Source organism: Pongo pygmaeus, chromosome 11 (genome assembly GCF_028885625.2).
Source record: "Pongo pygmaeus isolate AG05252 chromosome 11, NHGRI_mPonPyg2-v2.0_pri, whole genome shotgun sequence".
NCBI classification, from domain to species: Eukaryota; Metazoa; Chordata; class Mammalia; order Primates; family Hominidae; genus Pongo; species Pongo pygmaeus.
In genome coordinates this window covers 102,029,400-102,044,586 of record NC_072384.2, presented here as the reverse complement: position 1 = coordinate 102,044,586, position 15,187 = coordinate 102,029,400, and the positions used below count along the sequence as shown (strand labels likewise).

Genomic DNA, 15,187 nt, shown 5'->3' with positions numbered 1-15,187 from the left:
TTACTATATTTTTAAATATAATTAAGTAGAAGGAGCCAGTTAGAACAGTAGTTCAAGGTTTATATAAGGTAGAGTTTTGTGACTTTGCTCTACCTAGTGGTTAAGAACCCCCTAAAATAGTTACCTCTAAATACTGTCACTGCTTCTGTAAGGAGCCTTTGTAAACAAAAAGTGGGCATAGTGACACTAGTTCTTCTGAACAAGCTATCATGGGAGCTGTATCACCAAAGAAGTAATAGGCTTTGTATTTCTTTTTCGTTTTATTAAGTATATTTGTTTATTGACTATTTACAGACTAATTTGCATGGAAATAGCTCTTTTGAGTTTAGCGTTTAATTCAACAAAATGTTTTGAGTACTTACATGTCAGGCACTTCTCTAGGTACCAGGAATTATTCCTTTAGGAAGTCAGAAGCCAATGTTAAAATATACAAACACACACACACACACACACACACACACACACACACACACATTATGTTTGTATTTTAGTTTAGGACGAAGGAATGTGTATATTCCCTTTGAGATCTTTGGGTACAATAAGAAGCAAATTTTTCAATATGATCTATGCTGATGAGCTGAAAGCTTTTTTATGTGTTTGGTAGGTACATTTAATGACCTTCCTTTTTAGGGAACAATGATGTTTGACAGCTTAGAGTAAATTTCAACTGATTTTTTCATTAAGATATCAGAAAACTTTAGTTTGACTTTCTAATACACCTCTAGAATCACACTAAGAACATTGGTTCCAAATGTTTAATTATTAACCTACCACATTTGCCATCTGTGGTAGCAAGAGCAAAGGTAATCCTACAGCTTGTCTAGCCCCTGGGTCATAGAAAATAACTCATTGATGAGCCAGTAAAGGCACTCGAGTTGAGCATAATTTGGGAGATGATAGGTTACAGGTATAACTTATTTTTCCATCTCTATATGCTATATCTAAATTTCAATTTATAAAGCATTTCAGGGAAAGTTTTTTTTCTTTCATAAAATCTATTTTTTTTCCTGCCACTTCTAGGTAGTAGTCTGTATAAATTTTCCTGAAAGGGATGAATAATGAAATTTGCATTTTTTAAACCTTCTGTCCAGGGCTGTCACAGTGCACTTGGCATTAAAGGCAGTGTTTTCCATGCCTTTTCTTCTCCCTCCCTTTTTACTGTGTTTAATTTTATAAAAGCAGCTGAGGCTTATTTTTAAATACCATAGAAAAACACAACATCTAGACAAAAGGAAGTACTTTTGGAAAAGGAACTGTATTTTGAGTACTCATTTCCATTTAGTGTGTTAACTCCATGATCAAGAAGAGAATACCTTTAGTTGAAGATGAAGAGAACTTCTGTCGTTTTAGGTTCTTACATGCAAATAGCGATGGATATTAGACTTTCTTTTTATTGATTGCTTATTGTATAAGGGATTATATTTTTATGTAATTTTTTATGTGTGTATATTTTAGCCTCTTGTAGAAGAAGCAATTCCTAATCTCCACAGCCCGCCTACCACAAGCACCTCAGCCCTAAACAGCCTGGTGGTCTCTTGTGCATCTGCTGTTGGTGTGAGAGTGGCTGCTACTTATGAAGCTGGTGCCTTGTCACTGAAGAAAGTTATGAACTTTTATAGTACAACCCCTTGTGAAACTGGAGCTCAGGCAGGCAGTAGTGCCACTGGCCCCGAAGGTTTGAAAGATAGCAGGGAAGAACAGGTTAAACAGGAATCAATGCAAGGAAAGAAAAGTTCAAGTCTTGTGGATATCAGAGAAGAAGAAACGGAGGGAGGCAGTCGAAGACTCTCCCTCCCTGGATTGTTGTCACAAGGTAAGGAAATAACCAGGTTTTGTGAATTGACTTTTGGGGAATCCAGGATGCTCCTGACATCACATGCCGTATTATTAAAAAAGCTTTCCTAATTATGAAGCTGACATATTCAAATGTCAAAATTTATTTAATGGTGGTTTTAAAAGAAAGTTACATGTTTATCTGCTTTAGATATCACTATAAAGTTAGAACGTCGCTTTTTCTTGATGTTTGCTCCTGCTTATGAACCTTATTATGAATCTTATTTTATTGTTCTGGAGTGTTACAATGCCCTTCTTCTTTCCTAATTGGGACCTATACTCCAGATTGATGAGGTTGCAGATGTGACCATTGGCTAAGTGAGGAATTACTGTACTTGACTTGAAAGAGGAGAGAATTCTTAAGCTTCAAGAAGAGAAAACTTCATTTGCTGAGACCATAGGCAATAAACTTTTTAGAATATTATGCAGTTGGTTCTTCTCCTTTTCTCAATCAGTTCAGCAGTCTCAGCCATCTGGACTTGTGCTTCTCAAGAGTGGCCTGCAGACCAGCAGCATCAGCAGCGTCTGGGAACTTGTTAGAAACGCAGACTCTCAGGTTCCACTCTCAACTTACTGAATCAAAACATGCATTAGAGCAAGATCCCCCAGGTGATTAGTATGCACACTAAAGTTTGAGAAGTATTGGATGAGACCAGGATTTGGCAGACTTTTTCTGTAAAGAGCCAGAGAGAAATATTTTAAGGTTTATAGGCCATCCTGTCTCTGTGACAACTACTCAGCTACGCTGTGGTTATGTAAAAGCAGCCAGAGACAATACGTAATGAATGAGCGAAGCTATAGCCCAACAAAACTTTATTTACAAAAACATATGGTAGGCCCTATTTGGCCCATGGGCTATATAATTGACCAACTCCTGGTTTACATGATTTTGTGCAAAGCTCAAAAGTTAGGAATTCTAGACTGCACTAAAACTTACCTTTTTTACTCTGTACCTGTTTCTCCCCTCGTTCTACTTATTGAACACTCTTGTGCCACTATTACTCTGCCTCATAATTCTCATTACCACCAGATTTTCCTCTACACAAATAAAACTTAAGTCCTGATTAATGTGACTATATATATATATAAAATATATGATGTATAAGAAGGCCTATGATCTCTATTAAGTCTGAAGGAGAATCTTGCACCAAGCTTTTCTTACTCTTAAGTGTCCTTTAGCATTTTAAGTATATAAATATATTTGCAATCTCTTTGAACTACAAATATGGAATATTTTTTCATATCATTACATCATGAATCCCACTAATAGACTTATATCCTATGGTTAAATTTTACTTAGTAACCTAAAGTATCTTTAGAAAAATTTTACATGTACTCTTTTCTCCTCTCTAAGAATTATCTGGAGTATATCCTTGAGGAATCTTCAAGTAGGTTTATTTGAGTCTCTGTATGCATAGAAACGATACATTCACCAGAAAAGATGTTGATATTAGGCAGTGATGATCACTTTCTTGTGGCCCACAAGTTAATGACTTAATGACTAAGTCTCTACTGGGTGACATTTGATGATTTTCTTCAAATCTTATCCTGGCATCAAACACTGTTCACATAGTGTTGTGTGTGTTTGATGTAATTTTGAACACTATAAAAGATGGCAATGTTCTTTTAAAACATTTTTTAACATCTCTGTAAAATAATTTGAAATAGGCAAATACAAAAGCTTTTTAGTATATCCCTTTCATAATCTTTTTCCCGTCTTAGAAATGTTTACATTTTATAGCTAAAATGAATTCTTTATTACAATTATTCGTAATGTATTTGAACTTAGACCTTGACTTAGAAAGGCTTTTTGTGTTTTAAGAGATGGGAGCCGGGCACAGTGGCTCACACCCGTAATCCCAGCACTTTGGGAGGCTGAGGCAGGAGGATTAGGAGGATTACTTGAGGTCAGGAATTTGAGAACAGCCTGGCCAATATGGCAAAACGCTGTCTCTACTAAAAATACAAAAATTAGCTGTGTGTGGTGGTGCTGTAATCCCAGCTACTCAGGAGGCTGAGGCAGGAGAATCGCTTGAACCCAGGAAGCAGAGGTTCCAGCTAGCCGAGATCTTGCCATTGCACTCCAGCCTGGATAACAAGAGCGAAACTCCATTTCAAAAAAAAAAAAAAGAAAAAAAACCAGAGAGATAGTGTCTCACTGTGTTGCCTAGGCTGGAGTGCAGTGGGTATTCACAGGTGTAGTCATAACACACTATAACCTCAAACTCCTGTGCTCAAGGAATCCTTCCATCTCAGCCTCCTGAGTAGCTAGGACTACAGCCACTTTGCCTGGCTCTTTAATTTTTGTTTTCAAATGAGAAAAGTATTTGTCAGCCTTAGTATAGTATTTTGTTCAGCATATTCTTTAGAATACAAGTTCTATAGGATGTCACTAGATGTTATACAGAAAAGGATTCTGTGGCTAAATGTTTGGAATTCCACCTGGGTTAAACATATTTAAACAGGGCTTTTATTTACAGGATTTGTCACCACCTTCAGTGTGTGCTAATGTGTGTGTGAATCTCTGCAGAGGAGGTAGTGGGAGGATAGATTGTAGCAGTGAGTATTTACCAATTTCATTCGACTAACACGTCCCCTTTTCTACAGAGAGCCTCCAGAATATGCTTCAAAAATACCATGGGTGGTGTATGTTTTTGAAAATCTTAAGTTTGTCCAAATGATATGTTTTCTTACCCTCTGGACTCCCACTCCTTCACCCCACGTCTGGTTGGTTTTCAGTTTCCCCCAGGCTCTTAAGAAAGGCTGCACGGGTGAAAACGAGGACAGTGGTTCTGACCCCCACATACAGTGGAGAAGCAGATGCGCTCCTGCCTTCTCTGAGAACAGAAGTGTGGACCTGGGGGAAAGGGAAGGAAGGGCAGCTGGGGCACGGCGATGTTCTGCCTAGGTAAGCGCTACTAACACTTACCGATAGGAGTTGGCTTAAACAAATAACCTCTCTCCTGGGAAGGTCTCTAAATCTCACTTTCCTCATAGAGGAAATCTGGGCTCTTCTAGCTTCAGATTATTACGCACCATTAACTCTGATAAAAAGCCATCACTTTAGTCTTGAATTTGTTCTTAACAGTAAAGGACTTGGCCGGGCATGGTAGCTCACACCTTTAATCCTAGTGCTTTGGAAGACTGAGGCAGGTGGATCACCTGAGGTCAGGAGTTCGAGACCAGGCTGACCAACATGTGAAACCCAGTCTCTACTAAAAATACAAAAATTAGCTGGGCGTGGTGGCAGGCGCCTGTAATTCCAGCTGCTCAGGAGGCTGAGGCAGGAGAATCGCTTGAATCTGGGAAGGGCGGACGTTGCAGTAAGCTGAGATTGCGCCACTTCACTCCAGCCTGGGCAAAAGAACAAAACTCTTATCTCAAAAAAAAAAAAGGAAAAGAAAAAAAAAGCAGTAAAAGACTTAAGTATCCATGGTGCACTTTTCCATCTCTTCTTCAATGTGTGTTCATCTTGGAGTACAGAAAGGGGTGCTGGGATAAGGTTATATTTCACTGGAAGACAGGAATGGCTCAGATTTTTAATTGATGAAAAAGAGGCCCCCACCTGTCACATAGGAAAAGAAAAGAGCCAACAGGTTTTTTTGTTTTGTTTTGTTTTTTAACCTGAAAGATGTCTCTGCCACTGCCAAAATAACTATAATTGAAACATCAGACTATGTCTATTCATGTATATTAGGGTAAAACTGGCATTTTGTTTATTAGAAACTGTTACGATATTAACAAATCAGATATTGGGAAGTTTTTAAGTGGGTAATTGGAATGATTAAAGTAGTGAGTTAATATAAATGTCTCTATTCATAGTAGAGTGAAGGCAACTGGAATTAATTTAAAAATTACCTTCCTTCTGTGGTTATTTTTTCTTGTATCCTAAGTATACTTTTTGCTATAAAGAATCATTTGTAGTTTTATGATTCTTAACAGATTCTAAATTATGGGGATTAATTAGTGATTGATAGACAAAGATTAAAACCTTCCAAAAATTATTTATGATATTTAGGAGTAGATTGACCATATATCCGTTATGTTTATTTTAATGTTTCCTTTAGAAATATTTATTTTTACATGACAGCACTTTATAATTTGAGAAAGGCTACAATTCTTGCTGAGAATACTTTGACTTTGTGTGCCTATGTGTTTCTCTTTAAGGCTTCAACCGTTGTGTGTAAAATGTCTGGATGGCAAAGAAATAATCCATCTGGAGGCAGGTGGTTACCATTCTCTTGCACTTACTGCGAAATCCCAGGTAGGAGGCAAACTGTTAAATGCTTACCTTATTTTCATGGAAGGCCAACATGACGTTATTGGACCCTCATTTGTTGATTATCTGCTATATGTCAGGCAGTGATAACCGTATCTCATTTTAGCTTTCCAATATTTTGTATGGTATTATTTCCACTTTACAGACGAGGGAAGTGGAGTAAGAGAAATTATGTAACTTGTCTAAAGTCACACATATGTAACAGTAGAGCTTGGATTTAAACACATCTCCCTGATTTAGGAGCTTTCTATAATGTGTTCTCATCTAAAAAGAGAACCCCAGATTTTCCAGGGTATTGGTGAATTTTTATTTGTTACAAAGAAGATGCATAGTAAAACACTAAGAAAACAAAGTCATTTCTCTTTAAAACTGTGAGACCTGAAAGTGACCTCTAGCATTACTAAAAACCATACCCATGTACATAAACATAAATAAGTTGTTTTAAGTTTTTCTTTTTTTTAAACCCAGACTGCTCATCTGCAATAAGTTAATATTAGTCAATTTTGGCTTTTGTTGCCATTGCTTTTGGTGTTTTAGACATGAAGTCCTTGCCCATGCCTATGTCCTGAATGGTAATGCCTAGGTTTTCTTCTAGGGTTTTTATGGTTTTAGGTCTAACGTTTAAGTCTTTAATCCATCTTGAATTAATTTTTGTATAAGGTGTAAGGAAGGGATCCAGTTTCAGCTTTCTACATATGGCTAGCCAGTTTTCCCAGCACCATTTATTAAATAGGGAATCCTTTCCCCATTGCTTGTTTTTCTCAGGTTTGTCAAAGATCAGATAGTTGTAGGTATGCGGCGTTATTTCTGAGGGCTCTGTTCTGTTCCATTGATCTATATCTCTGTTTTGGTACCAGTACCATGCTGTTTTGGTTACTGTAGCCTTGTAGTATAGTTTGAAGTCAGGTAGTGTGATGCCTCCAGCTTTGTTCTTTTGGCTTAGGATTGACTTGGCGATGCGGGCTCTTTTTTGGTGCCATATGAACTTTAAAGTATTTTTTTCCAATTCTGTGAAGAAAGTCATTGGTAGCTTGATGGGGATGGCATTGAATCTATAAATTACCTTGGGCAGTATGGCCATTTTCACGATATTGATTCTTCCTACCCATGAGCATGGAATGTTCTTCCATTTGTTTGTATCCTCTTTTATTTGATTGAGCAGTGGTTTGTAGTTCTCCTTGAAGAGGTCCTTCACGTCCCTTGTAAGTTGGATTCCTAGGTATTTTATTCTCTTTGAAGCAATTGTGAATGGGAATTCACTCATGATTTGGCTCTCTGTTTGTCTGTTATTGGTGTATAAGAATGCTTGTGATTTTTGTACATTGATTTTGTATCCTGAAACTTTGCTGAAGTTCCTTATCAGCTTAAGGAGATTTTGGGCTGAGACAATGGGGTTTTCTAGATATACAATCATGTCATCTGCAAACAGGGACAATTTGACTTCCTCTTTTCCTATTTGAATACCCTTTATTTCCTTCTCCTGCCTAATTGCCCTGGCCAGAAATTCCAACAGTATGTTGAATAGGAGTGGTGAGAGAGGGCATCCCTGTCTTTTGCCAGTTTTCAAAGGGAGTGCTTCCAGTTTTTGCCCATTCAGTATGATATTGGCTGTGGGTTTGTCATAGATAGCTCTTATTATTTTGAGATACATCCCATCAATACCTAATTTATTGAGAGTTTTTAGCATGAAGGGTTGTTGAATTTTGTCAAAGGCCTTTTCTGCATCTATTGAGATAATCATGTGGTTTTTGTCTTTGGTTCTGTTTATATGCTGGATTACATTTATTGATTTGCGTATATTGAACCAGCCTTGAAAAGCCAAAATTGACAAATGGGATCTAATTAAACTAAAGAGCTTCTGCACAGCAAAAGAAACTACCATCAGAGTGAACAGGCAACCTACAAAATGGGAGAAAATTTTCGCAACCTACTCATCTGACAAAGGGCTAATATCCAGAATCTACAATGAACTCAAACAAATTTACAAGAAAAAAACAAAAAGTGGGTGAAGGGCATGAACAGACACTTCTCAAAAGAAGACATTTATGCAGCCAAAAAACACATGAAAAAACGCTCACCATCGCTGGCCATCAGAGAAATGCAAATCAAAACCACAATGAGATACCATCTCACACCAGTTAGAATGGCAATCATTAAAAAGTCAGGAAACAACAGGTGCTGGAGAGGATGTGGAGAAATAGGAACACTTTTACACTGTTGGTGGGACTGTAAACTAGTTCAACCATTGTGGAAGTCAGTGTGGCGATTCCTCAGGGATCTAGAACTAGAAATACCATTTGACCCAGCCATCCCATTACTGGGTATATACCCAAAGGACTATAAATCATGCTGCTATAAAGACACATGCACACGTATGTTTATTGCGGCACTATTCGCAATAGCAAAGATTTGGAACCAACCCAAATGTCCAACAATGATAGACTGGATTAAGAAAATGTGGCACATACATATACACCATGGAATACTATGCAGCCATAAAAAATGATGAGTTCATGTCCTTTGTAGGGACATGGATGAAATTGGAAATCATCATTCTCAGTAAACTGTTGCAAGAACAAAAAATCAAACACCGCATATTCTCACTCATAGGTGGGAATTGAACAATGAGAACACATGGACACCGGAAGGGGAACATCACACTTCGGGGACTGTTGTGGGGTCGGGGGAGGGGGGAGGGATAGCACTGGGAGATATACCTAATGCTAGATGACGAGTTAGTGGGTGCAGCGCACCAGCATGGCACATGTATACATATGTAACTAACCTGCACATTGCGCACATGTACCATAAAACCCAAAGTATAATAATAATAAAATTTAAAAAAAAGTTAATATTAAATATATTCATGTTTCGATAATGGTTCTTCACCAATTCCTTTATCTTTTTAAGAAGCCAATAAAGGATTCTAAGCCCTTTTAATATTTGATTTGATTGCACATTTCACATACTAGGCTAGCCAAAAAACGAACATAACCTGTATAAATATAAATATTAGGAAAGAAAAAGGGGAATTTACTGTTTTTAACATGATTCATTCAAAAGACTTAAAAATGAGAGATTAGGAAGGAGGTCAGTTACAAAATAAAAATTACTGGCTTTATTGTATACATACAATAAAACAAAACATACTCGAGGAAATTCTGTTCACAACTACACCAAAAGTATTAAGGAAGTAGGAATAAGTATAAAATGCATATAACCCATATGATGCAAACTTTAGAACTCTTTTGAAGGGTCATAAAAGCAGTAGTAAAGGGAGAGATTTTATTTTTGGATGAGATGCATCAGTTGTAAAAATGTCATTTCTCTCTTAAATCATTAATCAGCACAGTGAAAATTCAGTACAGTCCCCAAAATACTCCAGTATAATATTTACAATTTGATAAAATAATCCCAAAATTACTTTAGAAGAATAAACATAGATGAGCCAGGTAAAAAGAGAGATTTATCCTTATATATTATAAAATTAAACAGATCAATGCAACAGAAATATGCCTATAGGCTAGAAATAATCTCAAGTATATATGAGAATTTAAGATATAAAAGTGGGTGTTTCCATTCAGTTGGGAAAACAAGACTTGAGTATCCGGTAAATGTAGTAAATGTTTACTGGCTTCGTATTTGTAGGAGAAAACTAAGATGGCTATACATATTCTAATTCTGGGTGTATTAATGATGTCATTAAAAACTAGAACTGTGTGTATGTGTGCGTGTGTGCATATGAACAAATTAAGATGAGTCTTTTAGGCATAGAAAAAGACATAACTTCAAAACTGGAAATTAGTAAGATATGTTTGTCAGTATGATAATTCAACATTCCCGAACAGCAAATAAAACACTGTAAACAAAATGAAGATACGTAACAAACTGGGTAAAAATATCTGCAACATATGTGATAAAGTGTTGCTGCACTTATATATAAAGGAACAATTGTCAAAGGGTAAAAATTGTCAAAAGGATATTTATATTTTCATCATAAAAGAAGTAGAAATGGCCAGCAATAAATGAAAAGATGATCATTTAGCAAATACATTTAAATTAAAAAGCAACAGTACAGTGTTTTTCTCACCTGTGAGATTAACCTATGCAAACCTAAGGATTGCATTCAATGCTGAGCGTTGATTAGGATGTGGGAGAAAATGCGCGTGCAGTGCAGGCAGGAATGTAAATTGGACCTTGCTGGAAGAGAGTTTGTCAGTATGTATCAAAAATCAGAATGGCATAGTCTTTGCCTAGGAATTTATCCTAAGCAAATAGATACATTAATATATGTATTCAAGGATTTTTCCTATCCTTTTTAATATTAAAGAATTGGAGGCTGAGTGTGGTGGCTCATGCCTGTAATCCCAGCACTTTGGGAGGTTGAGGTGGGCGGATCACCTGAGGTCAGGAGTTCAAGACCAGCCTGGCCAACATGGTGAAACCCCGTCTCTACTAAAAATACAAAAGTTAGCTGGGCGTGATGACAGGCGCCTGTAATCCTAGCTACTTGGAAGGCTGAGCAGGAGAATTGCTTGAATCTGGGAGGCGGAGGTTGCAGTGAGCCAAGATCGCGCCATTATGCTCCAGCCTGGGTGACAAGATCGAGACTCTGCTTCCAAAAAAAAGGAATTGGAAAGAACTTAATTCAGTAGGTAATTTGTTAAAGTATATGCACAGTAGAGTTCTAGATAGTTATTAAAAATGATGTTACAGATCTATACTTATTGATGTGCAAAAGAGTAGGTGCCACCAAGTGGTTGATCAGTGATTTTCACTTTATTTCTATTTTTATTTTTGTACTGTCACAGTCTTGTACAATGACCATGAATTACTTTCATAATCAGAATAAACATTTTAACTAAACCTAGTCATTGTAATCTAGTTTCTTTTGTCTATAGTGGCGTGTAGGTACTTGTGTTTCTCTTACAGTAACTCTTCATGTATGAAAGGTTTTCTGTTCGTTCCATAGTACTTTTATCTACAGAGTAGGAAATCATGATTACTTTTCCTCTATATCACTTACTGTTTTTATTGCTTTCTCTAAAAGAGGCAGTATACGATAATTCCTGGGATTAAATCCTGCCTCTTACATATGAATTTGTGACCATGGGTAAATTAACCTCTCTGGGTTTCCTTTTTTATTTGTTTTTGTTAGGATTGTTGTGAGAATGAATCATCAATTAATATGCAGAAAGTGTTAAGAACAATGTCGGGCAGTTAGTAAGCACCTGAAAAGTGTTAGTTATTGTTATTGTTATTGTTGACTCCTCAACTTTGTGTCTTCTTCTTCTTTTTTTTTGGATACCAAGTTTTGCTCATATTGCCTAGGCTGGAATGCTGTGGCATGATCTTGGCTCACTGCAACCTCTGCCTGCCGGGTTCAAGCGATTCTCCTGCCTCAGCCTCCCAAGTAGCTGGGATTACAGGCATGCACCACCATGCCTGGCTAATTTTTGGACTCTGTGTCTTCTTATGTACCAAGACTCTATTTGCCTGTTATCTCTGGTCTTGTTTAAAAATGAATTCCCTTAATATCTGTTAAAGAGTGAAAGACTAATGTAAGTACTTAATGTATAATTATTGGTATTTGTGTGTATATGTTAATTATTATAAAGGTTCAGAGTTGATGTGCAAAATCAGATTCACAACTCTTAGCTACTTTTCTGTATTTTTTTGATAGGTTTACTCATGGGGTAGCAATACCTTTGGTCAACTTGGGCATTCCGATTTTCCAACAACGGTTCCTCGTCTTGCAAAGGTACTTTTGTGAACTTGATAGCAACTTATTCCACAATTCTTAGCTGTAACACCTTATACTTCTTCATTTCTTATTTTAAAATATCAGGGGAATTTCATATGTACAATCTAAATTTGTTTTGATTTTCATAAGAAAATTTTTAAAAACAGGAAGCCATGTGTTTTCAAGCTAAATATCCGTTTTTTATGTGTTTATATTTCTTAGCTTCAACTGTTCATTAAATATTCATAGTTCCTTTGTTTTTTAAGTAAAAAAATGAAAAAGTGCTTTCTTTTAAAACATGTTTCTAGGACTCTGCTGTTTTCTCAGCGTTACCAGATAATGTCTACTCTTTGAATTCTCCATTGTTTGACTTTTATATAACATTATTTGGTGGTGTAATTTTGTGTGTGCGTTTTAAAATAACATGCAGAGTAGTAAAATGTTTTTTGTAAGCCTTTTCACTTTCTGTAGTAAAGCTAAAAGTAGAGGTGTTTTTTTGTTTTGTTTTGTTTTTTTACTGTTAGATGGATTGGTTTTAGTTTATGTAATGCTATTGAGAGATGGGTAGCTTCTAGTCTCTTTGATGCAGTTCTGTAGCAGTGTTTCTCCACCTTGTTTTCCGCCTCATCACCCTGAGGAAATACCAAATTCTCATCAATTGTACTGGTTCCTTGAACAAGAGTTTTAGGGTTTTTTGGTAGAGATGCCCTCCACGTGACAGAATGGAATATGGAGGTCATAGATATGTAGTTGGATTCTGATATCTCCCCTATCCCAAGACATGCTCCCTCTGGAGTAATGGAAATTAAAGAAGGGCAATTACGTCAATTTTAGGAATATGATTTGAATGTAAGTGACAGTTAATAAATATTCCAATAATTCATATATGCAGTGTGCACTGTGCATCTGTCACTATTTAAGATTTATACATGCTGCCTTTCCTTTTGGTGGACTTAATTTTACTGGGAAGAAAAGGCTTAATAAAACATTAGGGAACAATTATTACTTCTAGCTCCAATCTGAAATGTTTTCAGTATAAAACATCGTAGTAGTAAGCTATTCAGTTTCTGATACATTATCACAAACAAAGATTTTGCAAATCATTGTTCCTTGTTTTTTGTTTATTTGAAGTGTGCGCTTATTCATACTAAGGAAAGCTTTGTAATGTAGCACGGAGACCTGAAAATCAAACTCCTTTTTAACATTTTAGAGTCAAACAAGAGAATAGTTTGTTACAAGATTTTAGTTTCATAACTCTTCGACGTCATTAGGAGCTTGGTTTTTTTATTTGAGGAAGGCTGAGAAAAACATTTTTGAAGTCATCCTGATTAATCTGTGAGAATTAAAAGTGAAGGCAGAGTGAGATTTGAATTAGTTTTGAGACTAGGAAGAAGACTCTTTGCTCCTGCAAAAATTGTAATGCATCCTTTGCAAAATGAATGGGAAGTCCATTATTTGGATAGCCTGAATTTGAGAACATAATGTCATGCCAGAAGAAGACTGCTATAAAATTAGTAGTAGACACACACACGCACACACACACAAAATCACCTATGATTTGGAGCCTAGCTAGATACTAAGGATCTAATAGATTAGGGGTTATTTATTCATCCGTCCAGGAGTCAGTGCTGAAACTATCTAAACACAAAGGATCTAACAGATTAGAGAGTGTATTTGTGTGTGTGTGTGTGTGTGTGTGTGTGTGTGTGTGTGTGTGTGTGTGTGTGTGTGTGTGTGTGTGTGTGTGTGTGTGTGTGTGTGTGTGTGTTGCCTATCAGGCTAGGAGCTGAAGCTGGGTCTAGAGGTTAGGGGTAGTAGTTTTTGCAGTAACACACTTTCTCCAATGAAATCTTATGAGGAATCCCATACATAAAACCCACAAATGAGGAACTACTTTGGTTAAGGATGGAGTGGGGGCCTAGAGCCCTGGCACCTGCCTTTGCATGGTGGCTACTGAATCACTATGTGGAATCCCGAGGTTTGAAAATTATTGATTTAAAGGCAATGGTTCTCAAACTTTTGCATACATCAGAATCACCTGTGGGGTGCTTGTTAAAACAGAGTGCTGGGCTGGGCGCGGTGGCTCACGCCTGTAATCCCAGCACTTTGGGAGGCTGAGGCGGGCGAATCATGAGGTCAGGAGACTGAGACCATCCTGGCTAACACGGTGAAACCCCGTCTCTACTAAAAATACAAAAATTAGCCAGGTGTGGTAGCGGGCACCTGTAGTTCCAGCTACTCAGGAGGCTGAGGCAGGAGAATGGCATGAACCCAGGAGGAGGAGCTTGCAGTGAGCTGAGATTGCACCACTGCACACCAGCCTGGATGAAAGAGTGAGACTCCGTCTCAAAAAAAAAAAAAAAACAAAAACAAAAAACGACAGAGTGCTGGACTCTATTCCCCATTCCCCTTCCCCCAGTAGCTCTGGGGCCTGGGAGTTTGTGTTTCTAACATGTTCCCAGGTGATGGCTGCTGCTGTGCTGCTGCAAAGACCACTGAGAACCACTGGTCTAAGGGATCCCTGTAGATGGGCTTCTCAGGGGCTCTGCCAGTTTTTACATCCTGGGAGTAGGCACAGTAAAGTCACATAGGACTGGTAGAGTTCCAAGTGGGAAAACTGAATTTTAGCACCCAAGAGTTTAGTTGGCCAGAATAGAATTTAGCCTTATTAGATTGTTTTCTTTTACCTCAGTTTTTGTGCACACAGCCAAATGTGGAAGGACAAAGGTATGTCCTAATTGTCACTTCTAGAGTAGGGCTCTGGAAGTTTCTGGGTCTCTTCATTATAATACAGTCTGTGCAGACTTCCAAAAGTAACAATAAAAAATTAGATATGTGGTTTTTCCTTTTTAAATTCCAATTTTTTAGATTTTTATAAAAACAGTTCTAAATTTAAAAGCTGAACAAGGGATTCCGTCTTACTCCTGCATTTGATTAGGCAAATTGCTGAGTAAGTTTCCTCTCAGATATGACTGACTTTGCACCACGCTTATTTGAGCAACCTAACGTTTCAGTTCCTGTGGATCCGAAGTTCTCTCTGATTGCCTTTATCTTGGACAGACACTATCTTTCTGTCGTTGCAGATAAGCAGTGAAAATGGAGTCTGGAGCGTAGCTGCAGGCCAGGATTATTCCCTGTTTTTAGTGGATACAGAAGACTTCCAGCCTGGGTTATATTACAGTGGCCGACAGGACCCTACAGAAGGTGACAACCTTCCAGAGAATCACAGTGGTTCTAAGACTCCAGTACTTCTCTCCTGTAGTAAGGTGAACAGGAATTGGATCCTAAGGCCCACATTCAGTAACACATGAGAAGTCTTTTGTTTTTGTTTT

General features: G+C 37.4%; 1 protein-coding gene across 7 annotated transcripts in view; it reads left to right on the top strand.

Moving 5' to 3' along the window:
* Positions 1–15,187, top strand: part of ALS2 (alsin Rho guanine nucleotide exchange factor ALS2) — an 82,911-nt gene that overhangs the window by 22,766 nt on the left and 44,958 nt on the right. For all 7 annotated transcript variants that reach the window (XM_063647798.1, XM_063647799.1, XM_054479135.2 and 4 more), the window contains 5 exons: positions 1,456–1,813; positions 4,573–4,741; positions 6,001–6,097; positions 11,796–11,873; positions 14,939–15,121. In XM_063647798.1, coding sequence (XP_063503868.1) covers positions 1,456–1,813; positions 4,573–4,741; positions 6,001–6,097; positions 11,796–11,873; positions 14,939–15,121 — 885 coding nt within the window. The remainder of the gene's footprint in view (positions 1–1,455; positions 1,814–4,572; positions 4,742–6,000; positions 6,098–11,795; positions 11,874–14,938; positions 15,122–15,187) is intronic.